The sequence below is a fragment of the Pelodiscus sinensis genome, chromosome 1, assembly GCF_052426305.1.
Source record: "Pelodiscus sinensis isolate ZL-2025 chromosome 1, ASM5242630v1, whole genome shotgun sequence".
Taxonomy (NCBI): Eukaryota; Metazoa; Chordata; order Testudines; family Trionychidae; genus Pelodiscus; species Pelodiscus sinensis.
The window spans coordinates 254,212,192-254,237,701 of NC_143052.1; the positions used below are offsets into that span (position 1 = coordinate 254,212,192).

General features: G+C 43.2%; 1 protein-coding gene across 10 annotated transcripts in view; it reads left to right on the forward strand.

Annotated features, from left to right (window-relative positions):
• DOCK9 (dedicator of cytokinesis 9) overlaps window positions 1-25,510 on the forward strand; it is a 307,165-nt gene that overhangs the window by 240,705 nt on the left and 40,950 nt on the right. For all 10 annotated transcript variants that reach the window (XM_075918762.2, XM_075918765.2, XM_075918764.2 and 7 more), the window contains exons 39-43: window positions 11,991-12,106; window positions 13,003-13,140; window positions 13,680-13,862; window positions 21,420-21,533; window positions 21,678-21,893. In XM_075918762.2, coding sequence (XP_075774877.2) covers window positions 11,991-12,106; window positions 13,003-13,140; window positions 13,680-13,862; window positions 21,420-21,533; window positions 21,678-21,893 — 767 coding nt within the window. The remainder of the gene's footprint in view (window positions 1-11,990; window positions 12,107-13,002; window positions 13,141-13,679; window positions 13,863-21,419; window positions 21,534-21,677; window positions 21,894-25,510) is intronic.

Below are 25,510 nucleotides of genomic sequence, written 5' to 3' on the forward strand. Positions count from 1 at the left end.
ACTTTTTCCTCATCTTCCTCAAATCAGATTAGAGAGAGTTCCCCCATCATGTTCTCTGGCCTACTTTTCATCTGATAGAGATACTGGGGTTCAAGCTCATCATAAGCATAGGGAACACCGAGACGCACACTCATCCTTCTCAGTCTCCTATACAGTTTTATCTGGTCCATATTCATTGCCATATTAGGTTTCATGCTGACCTCAGTTTACATTTACATACCTAAAACACAATCACCTTCTCCAGCTAATCGTATACATCTAATGCATAACACCAACCTTAAGTTTTTCCATTAACAGCGAATCCCCACTTCTGAGGAAGGGCAGTCTCATCACTCCTGCTGCATTGTCATAATCTTTGTCATAACCACCAAATGTCAGCCAAATATCTCAGAAGCCTCCGAAGAGTAATAGAGACACTAGAGAGCGAGATGAAAGTGATGAGTGAAAAATCTCACAACCTTTTAGATATATTACACAGTACTACCAGAAGATTGACTGTACCAACTAACTCTTCTGGAACCAGAACAGCTCTTGTGGCAAACACTGGCCGCTATACGTGCTATACCGGAGTGGTCCCAAACAAGAGAATTTGCTGGACCAGGGGAGGTCAGGCGCCTGGCTCTACCGGGGCTCCCCTTCTGGCTGCCTGACCTCCTCTGGCCCACATGCTTGGTTCTGCTGACCCCAGCCTGCTTATGGGGCTCTGCTCCTAAGGGTTCTCCAGCCCCACATGGGTTAGCAGCTGCTCCCGGAATTTCCAAGCCCCACACTGAGTGGCAGTTGCTCTCAGGGTCCCCTGGCCCCGTGTAAGGCAACAGCCACTCTTGGGGCTTTCTGCCGCATGCCCCCGCAGGGTGGTAGTCTCTCTCAGGGCTCTCTACCCCCAGGTCATCATTGGTCCTGCAGGCTTCTGCTGACCAGACCGGCTGTTGCTCTCAACCTCTTCAGCTGGGACTCTCTGGTCTAGCAACATCTGTGTCCTGTCAGACCATGGATGTTGTTGGACCACAGAGTCCTAGACGAAAGAAGTTCAACTAGAACATAGATTTGAAAATTAAAATTCAGTACAGTAACTGTAATCCCAATAATTCTTTTCCTAGATCCACAAGATTGGTTCATAGCTCTCAACCTTCAAGACATCTATTTCAGTTCATTTCCCGCCCCCCAGGAAATAACTGAGTTATATTGTGGGATCTCAGCATTTCCAGTATAGAATTCATTTGGACTGTTAATAACCCCCAGAAAGTTTACAAAATGACTAGCAGTTGTTCCATCATTTTTAAGAAAGCAAAATACTGTATTTTTTCTGACCATGATGATTGGCTGACTCAGAATTCTTCTAATCAAATCTGAAAAAACATTCATTACACTCCTGTTAATCACCAATCTAGGGCGTAGAGCAGGGCTGCACAAAATGTGGTCCACAGGCCGAAGCCTGCCCTCCAAACCACCGGGTCTGGCCCGCGGACCACCCTGCCAGGATCCTCAGGCACATAGTTGCCCTGATTTAAAATTACAGTGCCTATGTTTCTCTGCTCTGCAGGGAAGATAGTGGGGTGGAGGAGGGGAGGTGGGAGCTTTGTGTGATCTCCCCAGCCCAGCCCAATCCTCACCACCTATTGGCCAGAAACAACCGGCCAATAAAAACTGACCTCGGCCAATCTCTCAGCTCCAATTGGCTGGAAACAGCCATCCAATTGGAGCTGAAAGATTGGTCCGAAAGCTGGGGGCAGCACAGGTCTCTGCTCCCACCTGTAGTTGAGAGCCATGTGAAGGGAACAGCTTGTATTTTCAAGCGGTCTGGGGCTGTAGCAGGCAGGGAGCTTAGTCTGTCTTGGGGGTGCTGCAGGCCAGGAGATGCTTAGGTAACCCCTACTTCTGGCACCCCTACTTCTGGGTGGCACCCCTCTTTCTCTCCCTCAGGTCAACATCGAAACCCTCTGCGTCCCATTCCTGTGCCCCAGGCCACAACTCCCTCCCAAACTCTGTGCCCCCTCCTACATCCTCACCAAGGTCAGAATCCTCTCCTGCATCCCATTCTTGAGCCCCAGGTCACAATCCACTCCTTCACCCAAACACCCTCTCAGACCCTACACAGTCTCCTATACCCCAGTCACTTACCCTGTGTGTCCTTCTATATCCAGTCTCCATCCTAGACCCCCACATCCCCTCCACAGAAAAGTGCCACCCTTGACCACTTACCAAAATCTTGGATTGGCTCCTCCACCAAAAATAATTGCCCACCCCTGGTTTAGCGTAAACCAGGAAAAATCTCAGCTTGTCCCATTAAAGACGGAATGTATGGGTGCTCTGCTGGACTCTGCACAGCATCAGCTTATTTATATTAGCCCAGATTGGAGACAGTGGCACATCGTAATCAATTACTGAACAATCCTCATACTTTAGGAAGACAGTGTTTGAATTCTCAGACACATGGCATTTTGTATATTTGTTAGTCCTCATGCCAGACTTCATCTTCACAGTATGTACATCTATTTTTATGCTAAGAAAACATTGTATAGACATGGGTGATAATTCTTCAGTATGTCCTTCCTACAGCTCAGCGTGTACTGTGAATCTTACACATGTGGAATATTTCCCTTTTGTCTTTTGTGTCTGGAGAGAGCTGCAGCATGGCTTGTGCTAGCATCGCCCCTTCTTGTGCTTGTGGCCGGATATTCTGCCACCATTGCAGTAGTCAAGTGAAAGATTGCTTTGCTACTATCCTTTTCTTTTAGATTTCTTACTTCTAGCTATTTTTCAGGCAGTTTATATTGATTGTCAATCCTTTTCACCTCTTCCTGGTCCAGGGTCTGAGCAGCACAGTGGTAATAGATACCTGAAGCTTCTGCTACAGTGTTCCCCCCCGCCCCCCATGTTCCTTTCTGCTTTTCAAACATGGTAGAGGAACCGTACAATCACCAGTAAAATACTTTGTATGTGAAGCAGTTTTTTCAATATATGCCCCTCCTGTACATAGTCAGCCTAACTTTTCTCTGATGGGACCCAGAGCTCTGAGTTGATTAAGCATGTTGGGGCCCCAGTTCTTCCCAAATAGCCATGACTTCACCACAAAAAACCAGATCTAAAGATAGAGAAAGAACTGGGAAAGGCACTGAACACAAGGAGGGTTTCATCCAGTTGACCCAGGAGGTAAGTCCTAGGGCAACAAAGGATCATAAAGATATAAGACCCTTTCTGGGATGCTGATTTCTTCCTCTCTCCCCAGTAACTCCTACCGTGGATTCTAGAATCTGGTGAGAGGAACATAACTGCTATACGATTTCCCTTTCATACACTGTGAATCGGGATTCTTCTTCGAGTGGTCCCCGTGGGTGCTCCACTCTTGGTGTCAGGCTCGACCTGGCGCCACTGGTCAGAGGTTTTCAGTAGCAGTTGTTGGCTGGACCACACATGTGCAGTCAGCGTCTCGTGGCGTTCGCACCTTTGATCGTGTGGGCTGGTTCCCATCAGTTCCTTTCAGCCGTCCTCGGTTGCTGGTGTAGCTTCCCTGTTCTCCTCAGTGAAGCTCAGCTTCTGTTGAGAAAAAGAGTTATAGTTAGTTTCATGCGGGGTAGTAGTTACTGTTTAGTTATCTGGTTAAAAGCAAGAAACTGAAATTGACATGCCTGGTTCCTCAGGCTTCAAACGGTGTTCCTGTTGCCAGAAGGCTATGCCAGCATTGGAAAGGCATGCGGCTTGTATCCGCTGCCTGGGTGAAACTCACATCCCTCACAAATGTGAGCACTGTCTGAAATTGACATCTAGGGCGCGGAAGGAAAGAGAAATGCACCTCAAGCTGTTTTTATTTGATGAGGTTCTGCAGCCTTCAAGCAGCATTCTGCCGCTGGCTCCAGTTAGTACAGGGGCACAAAAGAGGAGTGCTTCGTCCTCTGGGCCATACCCAGATAAGAGAGTGAGGGCATCTCCCACCCACTCTCTACCGGCTGCACCCTCAACAAGAGTCAGCGGAGGGGACGAGCCGGGCATGCCGGGATCCACACCTGCTGCCCTTAAAATGACTGCCGCGGCCTCAGCAAAGAAATCAGCCACCCCAGCACCGAGAGCAAGTGCCGTGCAGGCACAGAAGGTGGCCTCAGCACTGGCCCCAAAAGTCGCACGGAAGTTCAGCTCAATCCTTACAGGCCAGCTGACAGCAGCAGAGTTGCGGCAGGTGCTGGCACCGAGAGCCAAGCACAGAGCCGGCTCTGCACCACCAGCACAGCTGGCGGCAACGGAGCAGCAGACGTCGGTGCCACCATAGAGAGCCATGCGTGGAGACAGCTCAGCACCGCCAGCACAGCTGGCGGCACTGGGGGCGCAACACACACTGACGCCAGCACCCAGAGCTGCGCAGGCTGATGGCTCGGCACCAACAGCACAGCTGGCGGCATCGGACACGCTGCGACCACCACCAGAGGCATCAGCATGGGGGCGGGGTCAGCAGTCATGGAGATGGCAGAGCACAGCAGGGAAGTAGGGCACTCTCCAGTACTGATAGTGCATGACAATGGAGACCATCCCCAGCTGGACAACAGAGTGGCTATAGCACCAAGAAAGGCTGCTGGCAAAATGACTATGCACCTGTCAGCTCTCTCCCCGTCGCCAACTTTCTCCCCGGCACTGACTCCTTCGCCTCGTAGGCACTATGCAGGGGGCCGCACACTACTGCGGCACTAGGGGGTCTTATTCGCCACGGTGGCGCAGCCCTAGACCGTGTCAACATCACATATCGCCTCGTCGCAGATACACACCATCACCAACAAAGTGCTCGTCTCGTTTGTCACGTTCACCAAGGCGTTTATTATAGGCATCATGGCAGTATTACATCTTCCAGGCGGTCCTCCCCCACCTATTCTGACCATTACTATAATCAGTGCCACGGAACGCACAGCTACTACAGGTCCTGCTCCTATTCTTGACCTCTGACCATTACTATAATCAATGCCACGGAACGCACAGCTACTACAGGTCCTGCTCCTATTCTTGACCTATGTGCTGCTGCCATTTCCCGGACTATCAGCGCGTCCCAGGGTGATCTCACACACACAGCAGAAAGACTACCTGTCCGCACCATCTTCAATCAGTCCTCAGGCACAACCACAACAGTCCGATCCTGAAGAAGGGCAGATATGTGAAGCCGAGGGTCTGCCTGAGCAGATATCTCCGACAGAACAGACCTTAGTAGCTCCAGATGCAGCGGTCTGCCCTGAGGCTATATGTCCCCTCCAGACAACCTGAGAGAGTTTCAGAAACTATTAAAACGAGTTGCTGAGTCTCAGGATGTACAGCGGGCAGAGGTGCAAACCAAGCAGCATCACCTGCTGTGGAATCTCCATCCAAAACAACATTCAAAAATTGCTCTTCCGATCAAGGAGGCAATCATGGAGGCTGCAGATGAAATATGGCAATCACCAGCCTTGACAACCAAACAGGTCGACACAAGATATTTTGTCTCAGCCAAAGGCTTCGAGTTTCTCTTTAATCACCTGCAACCTAATTCCCCAGTTGTGGATTCCGCTCAACAATGGTCGAAGGCGCCACAATTAAAAACCATTGGTGCGGACAAAGAGGCAAAGAAATTCGATATCTTCGGCAGGATATATCCTCTGCCACCCTACTTCTGCGCATGGCGAATTATGCTGCCCTACTTTCCAATCACAGCTTTGATAACTATTCCAAATTGACTGAGCTGGCTCAATATCTTCCAGATTCCAAGAAGCTGATCTTAAAGTCAGTAGTACACGAAGATTACACTACATTGAGGGCAGGGTATCGTGGACACAGCAGCACATGCTATGGCCACAGCTATTTCCATGCGCAAAGCATCCTGGGTAGCCACAGCGGGAGTCCCCAAAGAGCTGCAAGGCAAGGTGGAGGGCCTTCCCTTTGACAAACAGAAGCTGTTCACAGAGAAAACAGATGAAGTCCTCTGCTCTGGGAAAGATTCCCATACAACCTTATGCACTTGGCAATGTACACCACTCCATTCAGGTGTAAACGGTATTATCCGTACCAGAGGAGATACGATCACCAGTATCAGAGGCAACAGCAGCATCTATATGAGCAGACGTGTCCGAGACAGCGACATCAGCACAGATGGCCTCAGCCTGTACGAGCAAATAATCCATCATCTTTGAAGCAGCAGGTTTGATTCCTCGGTTGAGAGCATGCGGGCATCTCACATTGTCGCAAACCAACATCACGTTCTTCCCTTGTTCCACCATCGATTGTGACCCTTTTACCATAGTAGGCCACAATAACATCCGACCGATAGGTGTTGGAGCTGGTGACATCCGGATTTGCAATTCCACTCACCTCCGTTCCTCCTACTACCCCACCAACCCCGTCCCTTTTCAGGGACCCATCTCACAACTGAACTCCTACAACAAGAAGCCCACCATCTTCTCTCCATTGGGGCGATAGAGTTCCGAACCAGTTCAGAGTAAGGGGTTTTTACTCCTGCTACTTCTTAGCTCAAAAGAAGTCCGGAGGATGGAGACCCATTCTAGATCTGCGGGGATTGAATCGTTACCTCCGGAAACAGAGTTTCAAGATGGTGACACTAGATTCAATTATCCCATCATTCGACAATGGGAATTAGTTTGCAGCCCTCGATCTGCAAGATGCTTATTTCCACATCGCCATACACCCAGCACACAGGAAGTTCTTTCGTTTCACAATAGGAAGCAATCGCTTCCCATATCGCGTCCTACCCTTCCATCTGGCGGCCTTTCCAAGGGTTTTTTTGAAAACGCTGGTGGTTGTGGTGGCACATCTCCATCGGATGAATGTGATGATATTTCCTTACCTGGACGATTGCCTCGTGAAGGGCAAGACACGGCAGGAGGCGGCACACATGGTTTTGTTGACTGTTCAAACTTTCAACTTCCTGGGCCTTATAATCAATGAGAAAAAGTCCACTTTGGATCCTACTCAGAACATAAAGTTCATAGGTGCCACGCTTGACTCCATTGCCATGAGAGCATACTTACCTGTAGAAAGGTTTCACGCAATATAAGACCTTGTGACCATGCTCGTTGATGCTCCGTCAGTACACACTTGCATAGAATTGATGGGCCATATGGCCACTACCACTTTTGTAGTTCTCTGTGCCCGGCTACATTTTCAATGCCTCCAGCATTGGCTAGAGTCCATATACCTTCAAGGCACAGCATCCAAAAGATAGTGATGCCCCCAGTTACATCCACAAGTCCTTCACATGGTGGATGAAGCCTCACAACCTCATGGCGAGATTTCCATTCCATCAGCCACAACCCTCCTACCAAATTACCACAGACGCTTCCCTCATTGGTTGGGGTGCACACATGATCGGGGGAGAGGGGGAGTGCAGGGCAGGTGGTCGGACTCAGAAAGACTTCTCCACATAAACCTCCTAGAGCTGAGAGCTATTTTTCTTGCATGTGAACACTTTCGCACCCGTATCATGGGCACTGTGGTCAGGGTGTTGACAGACAACATTGCTGCAATGTATTATACCAGCCGGCAAGGAGGAGTGAGATCATATTCCCTATGTGCGGAAGCAGTCTATCTGTGGAACTTCTGCATCCAAAACAACATCACCATCACAGCATCATACTTACCTGACTCCAACAATACAATCGCAGACTCTCTGTCGCCAAGTCCCGCTGGATCACGAGTGGGAAATACATACGGACATCCTTCTTCAAATTTTCCGCAGATGGGGAACACCTCTTACAGATCTGTTGCCACTCCATACAACAGGAAATGCTGATTTTTCTGCTCCAGGGCAGGAATCGGGAAGGGATCACTGGGGGATGTTCTGTTAATCAACTGGAAGGGATCGCTACTTTATGCATTCCTTCCAATAGTTCTCATACCCAGAATACTAGAGAAAATCAACGCCGGCTCAACACAAGTAATATTACTGGCCCCAGCGTGCGCGAGACAGCCCTGGTATTCATTCCTCCACAGGATGTCGGTGAAACCGCCTTATCTGCTTCCTCTCCCATGAAATCTCCTATCACAGAATTGGAATTGTGCTTTCTGATGATTAGCCATACAGTTCAATCTACTTTCTACCATAGTTACTGGTTTTCTACAATACTGCTCTGCCAAGTGTTCACAGAAAGGAAGCATAGTAAAGCTCATGATGAAATTGTGTGTTATGTCACATCTTCTGTTAATTAAAAACTTTTTAAATCCATCCCAAATGTCATCTGCCATTACATAGCCTGTTGTGGATACGTTTACCAAGTGAGGGATTTATGGTAGAGAACAGGTGGTGAGCCTAGTGGTCCCCAGCGAACATTACAACGAATTATCTTGTTTCAGACCCCCCGCAGCATCAGTCTGGGTGTAATTTACTAGGAAAGCAATGGAGCCTTCTGAACTAGTTTCAAACTGGAAATGAAATTTGTGCTGCAGTGGAATTTCAGTAGTGTTTTTAGAAACAATCCACTATGTCAGTGTAGGCCATCATAAACCATGACATACTGAGGACTGGAAAATAATTCAACATTGTGGAGGCCTTCATGTCTTGAACATCAATTATAAAGATGTTGCGACTTGGCTTAACTGGATTGCATATAACAAATAATAGTAAGCATCAGCCATAAACATTTATTCTTCCCGGAAAAAGGCCTTAGAATCTGAAAGATGTTGGGATACCAGATAGTTTCAACAAAAATACCAGACATACTTGACATTCCATCTCAATCTAATTACATCTTATTTAGAAAATACCGGACATTTATATTTTCTCAATTTGTTTCCCGAACAGAAAGCTCAAATATTGGACTGTCCTGTTCAAAACCAGACACCTGGCAACCCTAAAAAGATGGGAAAGGGCTCTGTCTCTTTCTCCACTCCATTGTTTTACAGGCTGGTTCCACATTAAAGCCTTGAGCGTTTCAGGCAGTCTGTGACCAGAACAGAGGCACCAAAAGATTCCATAAAGGTGCAGCTTCATGGAGAGAGGGACTACAAAGGAGTATGTGCAAAGCCCATTCACATGTTCAGAAAGCTCCCATGTGTGACTCTAGGTTGCTCTTCCAGTACTTACTTAATACCCAGTCTGGGAGAGCAAGCAAAAGCAACATTTTGAGCTGTAAGGAACAAGCTGTTTTCACAGTTGAAGTATGTGTACCAGTACTCTTCCTCTGATACGTAGTTCCCAGACCAGGATAAATAGCATACTACCTCTCCTTTGTAAACATCTAGGGGTTGAGACAACACACATTTACAAACAAAAACAAAAAACCTTTAAAGTTTTTCCAAGATGGAATGCCAGTCTGTGGCCTGCAAGGAACTTCTTAATATTAAAACATTTCATTTAAAACATTATTATGATACATGTTTTCCTGTTGATGCCTGCTATGAGGGCATCATAGGAGCCTAATGAGGATATAAATACTAAATTAAAAACTTCATATAAAGAAACTTCATAAATTTTGGGAGACTAAAGTTGATACAGCAGTAGCTCCACCAGTGAAAGACATAGGGTATGTTTACACTGCGTGGCTATTTCGGTATACCAGAGACACTTCTCACAAGCTGCAGAATTGCGTTTACAGAAACCACACTCTGGATCACTTTTGAGCTCATGGCTTTGCAGTAACACCAGGAGAGCCCTCTGGTTTTGTTAACAAACATAAATCACCTGTGAGTGGAAATAAACACTGCAGTTATCAAGGTCTACTCATTACAAGATAGATTGCAGAAGAATCAGGTTTTGATATCCATGCTGGACAAAATGCAAGTCTGCAGAGCTTCCTGGTTTTCAATCAAAATGAAGATTCATATTACCCCTTGTCAAGTGTGTTTCTCAACAAAATATCTTTTTGCTTCTCTTTATATTTTCCCAAAATTCATGGTTTTGATGCCGCGACAAGATTTATTTCTGTAATTTTAGTCTCTGGTGTCTTCCTCTACTGCAGTCGTGGCCAACCCGTGGCTCGTGATCCCCATGCGGCTCCCCCCCCCCCAAAAAAAAATGTGGCTTGAGAAGCCGCTCCTGCATGCGCTTTTCCACCCTCCCCCAATGGTCCCCGGCCCCCCTGTGCTTACCAGGTCAGCAATTCAAAATGGCGCCCAAGATAGCAGCCATTGTCGGAAGCCCGATATGGCCAAAAAGCCTAAGCTTGCTTGCTCCTTAAAGGAGCAGCCTCCTTTTTGGGAGGGGGGGGTTGGTTTTTTTGCTTGACAGTTCTGGGGGACTTTTTTTTTTTTTTTTTGACTTGACAATGCTTCTGGTGTGGCTCTTTGCATTTTTTCTGCTGCCATTTCGGCTCTCTTTGTTAAATGGGTTGGCTACCCCTGCTCTACTGATTTCACATCCCCCAGTCAACTTGGCTTTTCCTGTTCATTTACATGCAAATGCAGCTCCTATTGTTCTTTTGGTTTTCACAATGCTTGGTTTACATTAGAGTTGAGAAGATAGCGATCTTTCCTCTTGTCTTGAAGAAACCTGTTTTTCCTTGTGTTTGGTTACAGACTTCAAAGTGTATTATCAATAAATGTCCATAATTCCTCCTATAGCATTAATGCATATATTTCACAGAGGTATTATTGACCAGTATGTCACCAGCTTTCATTTGATACCTCACATGACATTCTTTATAGAAAAACATTTACATGGCAACTGTTAGGTGTAGTGACTTTCTCAGACCTGATAGGAATTATTGACTTAGAGTAGTGAATCCCCTCTATGGTTCACAATGTAATACTGTGTAGATAGCGTGAAACCTCTGGATCTGATAGATCAGTGTAATTCATAATTACCCTCTTTGCATTTAATCCTATTTTACATATCTGGTTACTGTGTCACCCTAAAGTTGGGGTTCAGTTGCGTTTTGCAAATAAAATTGAAAATCAATGTCATTGTTATATATGAAGAATGTAACATATCTTTCTTGAAATTACTGCACTTTCTCTGAATCCATAATAAATTTTGAGGGCTGGTGGGAAATACAAACAAATGCATACTCTTCACTGCTTTGATGTTGCAGAGTGTCTGTAAATCTAATTTAACAGGTCAATAGGGTCTGGCTGCTTTGTGCTGCTCCATATTGGCCTAACACAACCAGGTTCAACCATGTGAACCTGACCCTGAAAATTAGAATAGGTAGGAGATGCAAACAACCATAAATCTTCCTTACAGTGACACCGGTGGATATGATTGGAATCTAATGTGCCTTTTAAAAATCAGTTGGAGACAAAAACATATAATCTTATCCTTATGATAAACTTATCACAGTTACTGTGACATTTTGTCATTTGGTTGGCCCAGTTGCTCCACACAAACTGTTTAGTTCATGATAATCTAGTCCCATTTCAAAGAGCTCTAAAACAAAGTGAACTATGGTACCAGGTTCTACAAGTTTATCTTGATCATATCATGAATTTTTTCCACATTTATTTATAATTTTATTCTGACAAAATCATATCCATAATCATAAAGATGTAGTTATTGCATGATGTTACTACAGGGAGAGAAAGGATGACTTGGGTGACTTGCTGTGCATTTTGATGCTTTGACATGTTTGTATTCCCTTTACATTTAACCTTAACTCTGAATTTTCAGGGTTTATTATGCTTGGGTTTGAGAATTTTAATGTCCTTAATTTTATTCTAAATTACTGATATTATTCTCACCTCTATCTACCCATGTGCATTTTATTAACATTTTCCAGTTATTTAAATCCATTTTAAATATAAATGCTGCTGTTTTAACACATTACCTTTATGCTTCATCTTAATGAAATTATTAAAATACCAAATATTGTACAGATGTGTGATTGATTGGAAAAATGTGTAGAAAACTATATATAAACTATTACTCAACTGTTTAATGTAAAATATTTTGAAGTACGTATTTTTCTTAAACTTTGTCTAATACAAAAAATCTGTAATCTTCGGCTACATGATTTGTCAGCATTAGTTTTAAAATATTTTGTTTAATTATATATCATAATTGTAAAGCAACACTTCATTTGACATTTCTACAGGCTATAGCCATTCAGATGCAGATGTTCTTCACCAGTCCTTACTTGAAGCAAACATTGCCACTGAAGTTTGCCTTACCACTCTGGATACGTTATCTTTATTCACAGCAACATTCAAGGTTTGTCCTTAACAGAGTTTTGATAGATTATTTTATTTTTGGCATTTTAAATATTTGTTCTTTAGAAAATTACTAAAAAAGGGTTCTTGTGTTGAGCTGTACTACTAACAACAAGTGTATTAAAATGTACATAGAAGGTCATTCATAATCATGCCATACAATAGCTAATAACCTTTATTGTTAAAAAGTATAATAGTATTATTTACTAGTATCAACAATAGGCTTTGACCTCACCCCGTTGTCATACAGTCCTGCAGTTTGTCTCTAGTAAAGTCAGTATGAATTTTGCCTAATGGACTATAGGAGTCTAAATGCTTTAAATTCAAAAACAGAAAATAGATAGTAACAGATCAGTTTAAATGATGCATGTTTTTAATTTTTACACACTCTGAGAGCCACAATAAACAGAGTACAGTGAGCAAAACTTCTTATTGATCAGCACCATTCCAGAGTCCTTTTTTTCCTCCCTCACCTTTTCTTTCTCCAAAACCATTACAGAAAGCTCACTGTCTAGTTAATCTTTCAACATAGCTGTCTTTTAAGAGTCTTATGGAACTGATAAACACTGCAGTCCAGGCCTTACCAGTTTTGGTTTGTCATGTTTTTGTGCCCACCTTCTTACCTGAGTCACTAAGTATTTGAGACCGCAGAAACGTGCATACTATCATGTTATAAATGTTGGAGCCATCAATTTGGCTACAGATTAACATTACTAAAGGTACTGGAGTATTAACAGTTTAGTTTTTCATTCACTTCAGTAGTACTGTAATCTGAAAGTTTTTTGAATAACATTGTTGAAACATAGCTGAAGCTAACATTTTTGCACAATTTATATTAATTGTTAATAGAGCATAAATATATAAAGATAACTGTAAATTGTCAATATCAATTTTAAGAACCAACTACTGACTGATCATGGACATAATCCACTGATGAAAAAGGTTTTTGATGTGTACCTCTGCTTCCTTCAAAAAAACCAGTCTGAAACGGCATTAAAAAGTGTCTTCATTGCTTTAAGGTCACTAATTTTTAAGGTAAAAATTATTATTCTAAAATTATTATTTTAATTATTATTCTAAAATAAAAATGTCAATTTTCAATTATTTCTTTTTTCTATTTACCATGTGATTTGTATCTAGTTATACAAGTAATGTAAACAAATTGAAATTGGATTCAAAGGGGAAAAAACTGGCACTACAGAGTTTTTGCAATTCATGTTACATACTTTTTTTCCCCAAGAATGAATGCAGTACATTTGTTTTATTATTTGTCTCTGCTGCTATTTTTATTCTGTGTAACTGTTAATATCCAATCAATTTGAAATACTTTTTCCAAATACCATTTTATTACACATCATACTGTAATAAAATGTATTTATTAATTTTTCTGCATTCCTTTTATTCACTGAAATTGATTATGGAAGTGTGACTAGCATTATATTTTTCCTTATAAATCTATAATTTGTTTTACTGCACTATCCATGGGATATTTGAATTATTTTCTCTGAATATTTGTTGATTTTACTGAGGTTAGCCTCGCCAGATAATTTTTCTCTGATTCATTCTTTTGTCAGTTTCCTTCTGCATTTTATGAAGGAAGAGCTGATATGTGTGCTGCCTTGTGTTATGAAATTTTGAAATGCTGCAATTCCAAACTGAGCTCAATTCGTACTGAAGCTTCACAACTGCTGTACTTCTTAATGAGAAATAACTTTGATTACACAGGGAAGAAATCTTTTGTAAGGACACATCTGCAAGTTAGTATAATTATTTACTTATCATTGGTTTTCATGGCTTTAAGATCTATTTCTCTTCTAAACTTAAGAATTCTTGTATAACAAATTGTTCTCTTTGATACAACCCAAACATTTTACATTAAATGTATTTTTTTAAAGCTGTCTCCTAATTGACTATATCTATCTGGGACGCAATTTAAAAACATCAACGATTAATATAGTGAACTGTTTTTGAACTAATATTGAGTTGTTTGTACTATTATGAGTGCGGGGGGCAAGAGTTACGTAGGCCAGACAAGAAGAAATATTAGTGGTAAGCAGTTTTGTATGTTTTTCTTCAATCTCCTCCTGTTTGTTGCTCCTTGGTTTTAATGTATACCGTCTTAGAGGGCTATCTGACTAATATTAGTGATACGGTTTTCAAAGTTGTATGAATTCTGCCTAATACATTTCTTACCAGGCTCAAACAAAGGATAATGGGGTAAAAATGTGGCTTTACAGTGTCAGCTAAGTAGCAGCTTCACCTTATTTAGCTCACACATGCTGGTGGTATGATTAAGCAGAGTACAGCCACTACTAAGAAGACTGGATAACCTTAACAATGTTGTGTAGCAATGTCATTTTTTCCAATTACTAAAATAGCTTTAAAAGATCATGTTGGTGATGGTTGTCACAAAGGGGTGCTACCTGGATCTGAGATGTGTCTGAGCCTCTCTGAGACACTTGACTGGGCTCTTACATTTTGCTGCTGTGATAACCTGAAGACTGCTCCTGATTCTACACTTCCGCAAACATTCACACAGGCAGGGTCACACCCAGCTGAGGTTACTTGCAGGCTCTGGCCAGCTGTCAGTTGACGGTCAGGGCAGTGTGTACGTGTGTGTTACACCCAAGTCTTCAACTGCTGAGACGCAAGGTCCCGTCGCAGTGGGCAGCCTAGGAGGCTGGAGGGCGCCCCGAGAATAGTTTAATGTCTGTGACTTTACCGCTAGGACCGGAGTCCTGTCGTGGAGGGCAGCCAACAGGCTGACAGATGCCCCGAGTTTATAGGAAGAGCTTTTTACATCTGATTTCAGCTGCTAGAATACAGGATCCCTTCGCAGCGGGCAGTCTAGAGAAGACTGAGAGATGCCCCAACGGATCTGTCACCTGGGAGTGACACGATCCAAACACCCAAGCTCTTCCTATACCTGTCCCTTATGACCGGCTGAAGTTTTTTAAATTGTGCTAGGTTCTGTTACAGCAACTGAAGGAGTCAGGTTAAAGCTTAAACAGTTACAGTTTTAGGAAGCTTATAAATCATATGGTTACAATGGCTATTGCTCTATTTCTTAACTGCTAGCAAATATAGATCTTATGGTTACATAGGAAAAAGGAAGATAGAAAGTAATGGTACCAAGTGACCGCTTAATCTTTAAAGTCCTCTATTCTATGCATGCACTAAAACAAAAGGACACATACGGGTACGATTTTTACCCCCCTTCTGCGTCACTCAGTCCCAGCGTGTCAGGCCAGGATCGGTCCCTCAGTTCCTTGGAAAGACGAAAATATGAGGTGGGCGTCCCCGTGGAACCTCTGGAGGTCAAACACCTAAGCCGACCAGCAGGTAGATGGTAGATTGACACTCAGAGTGAGCATGCTGCTGGACCTGGATCTTTATACCCATGGGGTCACGTATTCCTCTTTCTTATCTGTGATGCCAAATGGTGCTGGTCTGTCTTTTGTGATGCCAGCTCTTACAAGGGAGTTGCAAACTTAATTTACACTTGTAAGGGAGATAACTAAATTGGAAGTACTGGAGATTCTTTTCTCAGTGGGAGATTCCTCTCCCAGGGACAACTGTGTGTGATCGTATCAACTTAGGTGCCAGCCGGGGCAGTTCTCGCGGCCTCAAGGTCAGCTTATTGCCTTAATCGTTCTTTCTCATATCTATGTTTTCAGCTTACTCAGGGTCAGAGAGGCCTGCATATCCTGGTCTCGCATCGAAGCTTCCAAGGCTATGCTGATTTTTATTGCTCCTTCTCTGCCCTGTATCCAGGCATCTCAGAGGGCAAGCAAGATTGATGTGACGGGGGATGTGGGGGCCTGTCTAGCTACACCAGCTACTGCATGAATAACACTTAAGGCTACAGCCAATATAACCTTTATCTCCCCAGCCTAAGATCCCAGAGCTGTACCATCCTAACCTGGTCAAATGTATAGATGTATTACTAGTTTGCCCCTCCTTTGAGGTGGACAGATGCATGCAACAAGCCTATGTCAATCAAGCTGAAATTTTTCCCAGGACACTTCACTCAAAGGCATACCAATTTAGATAAAGCAAAAAAGAAGTGTATTAACTACAGATTACTGATAAGTGATAGCAAACCAACTGAAGCAGATTACTTGGCGAATAAACAAAACTGCAAACTTAAACCTAAGGTATTGAATAGAGTGGATATGAATTAGCAGTTTCTCATCCTGACTGATTTTACAATCAGGTTTCCCTCTATAAGATAGAAATCCCTTTAGCTTGGAACAAGCACTTCCCCAAGTTCAGTCTTTGCTCCTCGGATGTTTTCAGGGGTTCTTCTGTGTGTGGTGAGCGAGGCCCCCAGATGATCTCTCACCCTGAATTATATAACTTTACTGTATGGCAGAAACCATTTGTTCCATTATTCAGTTACCAGAATTGTGAAAGAATATACATACCCATAATGGACTTCTGTATCATATGGTCTGGTCAGATGTCCTTGCTGTGTCATAGGAGCCATTACTTACAAGATGGCTAAAATGTTTGTGAGAAGGCGAAACCCTTTCGTAGTTCATTGTCTGTGCTGATTGACCTTCTGCCCTGTCTGGCTTCTTCATTGTACTGAACAGCTACTTTGGATGTTACTCCGAATAAGCATATTTGGAATACAGATATATAGTCAATATTTATAACTTCAAATACAAAAATGATGAATGCATGCAAATAGGATAATTATATTTAGTAAATCATATTTTCCAGTGTCACCTCACATGACCCTTCCTTTGCAAAATGTATCATCATGTTGTAAGTACATCATTCTCACACAGCAATGAAGAATATGGGCTGCAGTGTCACAATTTTAAAATAACTTTGTGTGATTAATTTATTTTTGAAGACTGACCAGCCCAAAATGTAGTCAACCTGTCATTTGTTTCTCATGTCTTCCCCATCAGTCCTCCAAACTAAGAGCATTGAAACAGTATTAATAGAACTTGCTTCTCTGTTTGGGTGACTTATGAGATTGTTGCAGTTATTGACATGCAGGTTCATTTGATGTGAGCTTTCTGTATCCATGTCACACAATTCTGTCAGCTTTGTGAGGCAAAAATCTTGCCGAAAAGTTCCAGTTTTATAACCAAATAATTTGATGTGAAGGTGGCAATACAAATCTGTTTACCATAGTAAAATAGCAATAAAACACTGGGCTGTTCAGTTGTTGTTGCTAGAAAAATGTCATATAAGTTATTTGTGGGTAGCAAGTATTCTGTTTTATACATAGTGTTTTAAATTGCTTGTTTAACTACATTCGCTACAAAAGTACCTTCCTGTATATAGTAGAATCCTCTGTCTCAAGACTATTGCGTTATAAGAAGGAAGGAAGGCAGGCTGCCACCAACATCCAAAGGTGTCAACTAAGCAGAGGTGCTTGTAGAAACTATGTGCAGTAGTGTAGAAGCAGCAGACGGGGGCTGTGATACAGTTCTAGGGCTTACATAGTTTGGGAGTTTCTGCTGTTTCTGTGGTCTATATGGGTCTCTTTCCAGATGAGAAAATTCTACTGTTGTTTGAATGCTGGTTCCTATATGTATTTTGTTGTGGCTATGCATGCACTCTATGCACCTAAATCCAGAGAATTCTTGCAATTCTGTTGGTCAGCACCTGCCACCTTTACTCCCCTCATGCGCTGTACCAAGAGTATAAGGCTTATCGCCACATGGCTTAAATTGGAATCTTCCATTGCCCAAAACTGATTCTCTTCTTCCTGTAATTATTCAAAATTGCATGTTGCTTTGAGGTTTTTTTATTGTTTGTTTTGATAGTTCCCCAGTTAATTAAAATGCCTACTCTGGCAAAACTCCTGGTCTCTACCACAGGACCTAGATTATGACCAGGATACCAGGCTTCAAAATTTGTACCTCCTGTCCCCTACTGTTTTCAGTCTAGGATAACAACCAATGCCAACTCCATTACCTCAGAGAAACTCATGTCTCTGTTAAGTGCAGTATGTGCTTGTCTTTCCCCAGCTGCACATAGCAGATGCAAAAATTCTAGCTTTGGAAATACCGAACAGAATGCACAATGATTCCCCAGTAAAACCCATGCTGTGGAGACCCTGCTGTACATCAGCCAAGGTTATCAAGGAGCACCTCCACTAGCACTGTGTCAGACTCCAAAGTAGACAGGGCAGAGGGAAAGACCATTCATTTGGGAGTTCTCATGAGGGGGCAATCTGACAAACACAAAAGCAAATCCCTTCCTGTGCCTATTACTTTTATGAGGAAAGATTCTTTCACAGTCCCTCTAAATTGGTGAGCCTTCACACCTAAACCACAAGGATATAAGCCCCTCCTAAGCCTCATGAGCATGATCAGATGGCACATATGAGCAAGATTCCTTCAGTATCACACTCCGTATTAACTTTGACTCTAACTGTGGAATCAAGAGAAACAAAACACTGGGACCCAAAGGACCAGAAACCCACAGGGTCAGACACTTATTCATCAATGGTACCACTCCTCTTTACGTCTGCTCTGGTACAGAGTGATGCAACCTCCTCCAAAGGGGCCAATAAGTTATAACAATTTGGAATCATAGAACCATAGAGCTGGAAGAGACCTCAGAAGGTCATCAAGTCCAGCCCTCTGCTTTAGGCAGGAACAGTCCTAACTAAATCAACCCAGCCAGGGCTTTGTCAAACCGAGACTTAAACACCTCTAGGGATGGAGACTCCACTACTTCCCTAGGTAATCCATTCCAGTGCTTCACCACTCTCCTAGTGAAATAATTTTTCCTAATATCCAACCTGGACTTCTCCCACTGCAACTTCTTCATCCTCCCAGACTCAAAATCTCCCTTATTATCGGGATCAGTCCTAACCAAGGAGATTCCACAACCAGTGGGAATAAAGGACTCTGGAAGAAGTCTCTCTCCCATGCCATCCTCTAATCATGGTTTTCTCAACAGCACCATTGATGGAGCCAGATTCAACCTTTTCGTTGTCTAGACAGTTGGATGTACTGGTGGAATCAGCATCACCTCCACCTAAAGAGATCAATCTAGAGAAAAGATTGAGACTTCTTGAGCCAGTCTTGGCCAGACTACCAGGGACCTACTCCTCAGGACCAGTGTATCAAATGTCGAGAGAGGGACTTTAGACCCATTGTACTGGCCTTATAGAGGTCCCTGAGAGCTTTATGCATGCTACCTAGAATCTGTGCAATTCAACAGGGAATTTTACAATCTCTCTTTCCCAAGGTTTCAATCAGAACCTTTGCCTAAGCCCATGGAAAGAGGAGAAAGAGTAACCAGATCAGTGCTGGTACCACTGGTACTAAAAGGGTTATCCTCTTCAACACCCAATTAAATGGTTGCTCCAGCCTCATTATTTCTCCCATATAGTCATAGACAATCTCAAGACCTCTCATGGAGTGTAGCCTCAGAGGTCCAAATGTCCTTAAAGGAGGTCCAGGAGACTCAATGTAATCTGGATATCCTACAGCCTACATTATCCAGTCAGATTATACTCCAAGTAAAGGAAGACCTATCAGAATGGGCAAGGGCTATATTGGGGTGGGCAATAATTTTTGCAGGGGAGCCACTTAATGATTTTTGGTACTCTTCATGGGCCAGCTCCACCCCAGAAGAGGCAGGGTCAGGCTGAGGACTAGCCTTCCCCCAGAGTTTTCTGGGGCCTGAGGCTTTGAAATAAATACACAGAAAAGTGCTTGCTGCCTCCAGTCCCGCCACTACTGCATTGCCTGGCAGCCACCTGGGAATGCTGTGGCTGTTTAAAGGACTCATAGCTCCAGCCCCTGCCAGGGGAATGCCATTACCGTGAGCTATTTAAATTTGGATCCTGTTGTCTGAGCCTCCATCTAGAAAGTGGGTGGTGTGGGCAGCAGTAAATAAATAGACAGCAGTCAGATGCAGAACGCAGGACAGATCAAAGTGTTAGGTGGGCTCGATCTGGCCCTTGGGCCACATCTTGCTCAGCTCTGGGCTATATGGTGGACTCTGGTTACCTATGCTCCTGTCCCCTAGAGGTCAGAAAAATGTTTTGTTCTGGCTAAAGAGGCAGACTTCTTGTTCATGCATCAGGCACTGCCTAAGTCACATTTTGAACCACAATCTACATGTTCCATTTCTCACCTGTCAATGGAAGTCACCTTCCAGACTGCCATCACCATCAACTTGAGAGCCTGTTTGCCAACCCACCAAACACAGTGTTCAATGAGGAGAAAATTTCACTATTACTACATTCAGAATGTAAGGTGTGTATGAACTTTCTAAACAATTCCTAAGGTTGTTTAGACATTCATATAAACCAATCAGTTCTCTTACCTGTGTTTTCTCCCAAATTCTGATGTCTATAGCAAAGAGAGGAGACATCTTTCCGTCAACATGCAACAAACATATTTCTTCCAGAGAATTACATTGATCAAAAGTCAGCTAGACCATTCATTACCATAACAGAATGAGTTTATCTTCAAACTGTATCCTCTCAGAGAATGTCTAAGTGGATCGCTGACTGTATCCTGCTCTGGTATCAGTTAACAGAACTTCCTCTCCCACATGAGTAAGGACCCACTCTGAGGATGCAAGCAATCAGTAGCATTGCTTCAAGTAGTGCCCCCTGCTTGAGATTTGCAAGGGCAGTTCGAGTTCCATCCCCTCATTAACAAGATACCATGCCTTGAACCAAGACTCCTCTGTTGACACTTCCTTTAGAGCAGCAGTTCTACAGGCACTGAATCATCTGCATCTTTGCACCTTCTTCCTCTAAATACTGCTTGTCAGTCAGCAAAAGCAGAATACACACAAGGTTCAACCCTCGAAGAGAGAAAGTTGCTTACCTTACTGTCACTGGGGCTCTTTGAAATGTGTGGAATCTGTCTATATCCTACTATCCGCCCTCCTTCCCTTCTGCTTCAGTTCACATTTGATTTGAAAGAAGGAAAGAACTGACGAGGCAGTTGGTCCACTCTGCCCCTTATAGCCTTGGTTTGGAGCACTAGGGAAATAAGGAGTGAGGTGCCACCCAGCAAAAACTGCTTGTAAGAATTCTCTAGCTCTGGGCTCGTAGAGCACATGCATACCCACAGTGGAATACTGATAGGCCCACGTAGCTTGAAGAACTGCAATCGGTAACAATAAGTATGTTTGCAATAAGCTCAAATTGGCTATTTGTCGTAATTTGTAAGTTTTGACATTTTCCCGGTAAGTTATAAATCTTTTAAAAACTTGTGAATTAAAAAGACCACATACCTACCTCTTGAACTAAAAATCTTTTATGTATACTTGCAGGATATAAACATACATTTACTAGATTTTTTTTTCTTGTCCAGGTTATTATTTCAGTAAGTCAGTTGATTGCTGATGTTGTTGGAATTGGAGGAACTAGATTTCAGCAGTCTCTTTCCATCATTAACAACTGTGCCAACAGCGACAGACTTATTAAGGTTAGTATTGACTTTTCAGTTCATAAAGGATTCCAAAGAGTTTGTTTGAAAATGGTTCCCTAAAATTTCCCAATATTCTATATCTCAGATTCTGAAAGGAATAAAAAGTACAAAATTTTAAAACTTTTTAAAAATTTGTTTTAGCATACTACATTCTCTTCTGACGTAAAGGATTTGACAAAGCGGATTCGTACAGTCTTAATGGCTACAGCTCAAATGAAGGAGCATGAGAATGATCCAGAAATGCTTGTAGATCTCCAATACAGTTTGGCAAAATCTTATGCCAGCACACCTGAACTAAGGAAGACATGGTTAGACAGCATGGCAAGAATTCATGTTAAAAATGGGGATCTTTCAGAGGTAACAGATGAAAAATAAAATATTTTAGCTGCTTAATGAATGTGCTTTGTTTTTCCTCACCATATCAGTATCTTACTGGCTTAATGTAACTGAAGCCCTCCAATAGCTGCTATTTAAATTTCCAAATTAGTTGTGTGCTGCTAGCTTGATTAATTCTAGTTGAGTGTTGCAGAAAATGTATATACTTAAAATACATGTCATTGTTTTTCCACAACAAAATGCTATCTGATATTACCACTCTGTTGTGAAAATATGCATTTCTAGTATGTTAGAAAATGACCATCTTTAACCAGCATTTAAAAAATGCATCTCCATTCATTCTGGATGTTTGTTCTCAATGGCATAAAATGATCTGCGCTTTGAATGCTTGCTCTTGTCCATTCCACATTAGGTGTGCATGCACTGAGTGCAAAGTCATCAATTTTTCCCAATGGTGCTAGTGCTTTCTGGTTTTGTGTGCTCATGTGGAAGAGATAAGGGGCCCAGCTGACTTAACACCCTCTCTCTTCCTCCTTACTGTCCATGACAGTCTGGGACAGCTGCTTCTGGTCTTGCAATCTTACGCAGTGGTTTGTCTTTAGTCATTTTCCATTGTTTCTCTATTCCAATTCCTTATTTTCTCAGTTTGGATTGTTATAGTTTAATTGTATATGATTAGCTGGCGTGTTTCACCCTGTTAACAGAGTTTCGACTGCTCCTGTTGCTGAGGCATGCCTCTGCCTCCCCAATTTCAAGCCCTGTGCCTCCTGCAACAAACCCATGTCTGCGAGTGACCTGCACTCCTGTTGTCTGGAGTGCCTGGGAGAGAACTCATATCAGGAGTCCCTGCCAGATCTGTTGGGACTTCAAGCCCCATATGAATAGACAGGCAGGCCAGATTTAGGTCCCTCCTGATGCGGCTGAGTTGGCCCAGCTCTGTACTCAGTATCTCTGCATCAGGGTGTCTCAGTGCCATTCTTTTTTACCAGTGCCAAAGAAAAAATGTAAGATGCATGTGGCTAAGAAGGGATGTTCCCCAGCTGCGAAGAGAGCCAAACACGGAGAGTGCAACGTTTTGTGATCTGAGTTTGGCTACTCCTCTGCTACTGTTTGGTGGCGTAGCAATGTTGACAGCCTCATAGGCAGGCTCTGAGTTCAGTCCTGAACCATCCTTTGGAACTGCAGGAACAATGCAGCACCGGCGGGATCACAGTACCGTCTATCCCAGAGGTGTCTTATGTGGCGAAGGACCTGCTGGAAATATTGGTATTACCATTGCTGACAGTACAAGAGCAAAAGGATGTATGTGGCTCAGGGCTCCCATTTTGTACCAGCTTCCCTTAATACCATCTAAGGAAACAGTCTCTGCTTGCCTCAACACAAGTCTTCCAACTGTGCACCATTCCCTGGCACTAATGGGTACCGGTCATCTGTGATCTTTGGAGGAAAGATTGTCATCAAATTTAGAAGTAGAGTCATATTCCCACTCTAGGAACTGTTACCAGTTTCTTCCTGGGCAGTCCTATCAGTGGCTCAGATCACAGGAGTATCACCAAATACTTGGTATGGTGAGCACTGGTCTGCAGATGCACTGGCAATTTTGGAAATGATGAGTGTTTCTCCCAATGCAAGGGCCATCTTCCAGATACTCTGCTACATAGTCTACGAAAGAAGAATGCCTCCATCCCTAAAACTGGCACCTGGCCTAGATTCTGGTACCACACCTCAAAACCTAGATCTATGGGATTCGATCAGTGTAGAGGAAGAAGACTTCCTATTGGTGCAGGCCTCTTCTCTTCCTTTGTGGATGAGGCAGTGTTTGGGACATGTGTATCCTCCCTTACAATGACTTCACAACTCGCAAGAAGATGTTGAAAAGAATGGCTTTGAATTTGGGGCTGGAAGTGGAGGTAGTCAAAAAATCCTACCACTGCATGGTCAATTCCTTGACCACTGCAGGAGGCCAACTTCTCAATGAGACCATTATGAGAACAGTTTAAACCATATGACAAACCATTCTCTCTACCTCCCATTGCAAAAAGCAAAAACAAAAAAGCCAAAAACTACATGCTCAAAACTACAAGGACTTGTACTTTCTCCCACCTCCAGGTTACTTGATGCTCTTGCTGGCCTATGAAGGGGACAGACAGGATTAGCAAGGAGCAACCCCCAAAGCAAAGGATGCAAAGAGGTTCAATCTTTTTGGAAGAAAGGTTTATTCTTCAGGGGGTCTACAGCTTTGCATCTCCAATCAGAAGACATTTCTGGGCAGATATGATTTTGATGTTTGGGAATCAATGATGTTAAAGGGCTCTCTTCCCTAGGAGTCAAGACAGGTCTCCACTGATGAAGGGAGGGAAATGTGTGACCAGATCTTCCTTACAGTCTGCCCTGGATGCAGCCAGTTCAGTGGCTATGGCTATCCATGACTTCTGGAGTGGCTATGAGCGGATGCTCTTGGCTTCAGTCTTCAAGTCTCCAAAGAAGTTAAACACCATTAGAAGGCACTTCTCTCTTCTCTGAACAAATAGATGTGAAAGTTCATGGCCTCAAGAAGTCTAGAGCCACTCTCAGATCTCTGGGTCTGTATGCTCTTGCATCTTTGAGAAAACACTTCAGGCTTCAGCATCCTATTTGCTTCTCACATCAGGAGTTGTTTAAGATGTGAAATGGGTTATAAATGCAGACAGTTGTCCCCACCTGCATCAGCCTTGTTACCAAGCCCCCTCAAATACTCTGGAGGCTTCAAGAAGAACTTTTGATGTCACACTAAAAGGAGTTATATTAATTCTTTTACTAGCTTCTCCCCCTCTTTTTTTTCAGTTTCTTTCCCGCTTCAGCCTTGTGCTGTCCCTCAACGCCTCAGACCACTGGGTACCAATTGGCAGAGGAAGATTACACAATGCAGTTTATTTCCATCCCTTTTCCCCTATCACTTTTCCATCACTCTTCAGGGGCACTTCTCAAAACTTTTAGCTCAGGAGGTGCTCTGGATAGGGATCATACAGGAAGTACCTCAGAGTTTGAGAAAAAGAGTTTTACTCTTGTTATTTCCTGAAAGCCAAAGGAATACTTAGACCCATCCATGACCTGCATTTCCTTAACTATTATCTCAAGAAGTGAAGTTCTACACAGTCTCCCTAGCCTCCTTTATTCCCTCCTTGGATCCAGGGGATTGGTGCATCCCCTCAATTTAATACACCTCTTTTCATATCTCCATATTTCAGGTTACAAAAGTTTTCTAAGATTCATCATGCTCCAGACTATTGGCAGTTCCTCAGGCATTCACAAAATGCATGGGGAAAGGCAAATGGTGGAATTCTACCCTAACCTCAACAATTGGCTGGTCTGAGGCCCAGGCGAGTCAGGTGTAAGCTACTTTCCCAGCACTGGGCCAGCTGATAAACAAGCAGAAGTCAATGTTCATTCCATTCAGAGGATAGAGTTTATTGGTATGATGCTCAATTCCAACTGGTCAGAGCCTTCCTCTCAAAAGCCTTTTTCCAGATAAAATAAAAATAACATTAATTTGGAGGACCTCAGAATTCCTGCTACTCTGAATTTTCTGCAGGATGTTGTGGACAGGAATCTTCAGGCTCGTACATAGTGTGCAAGTGTCAGCCATTAGTAGTGTCTTG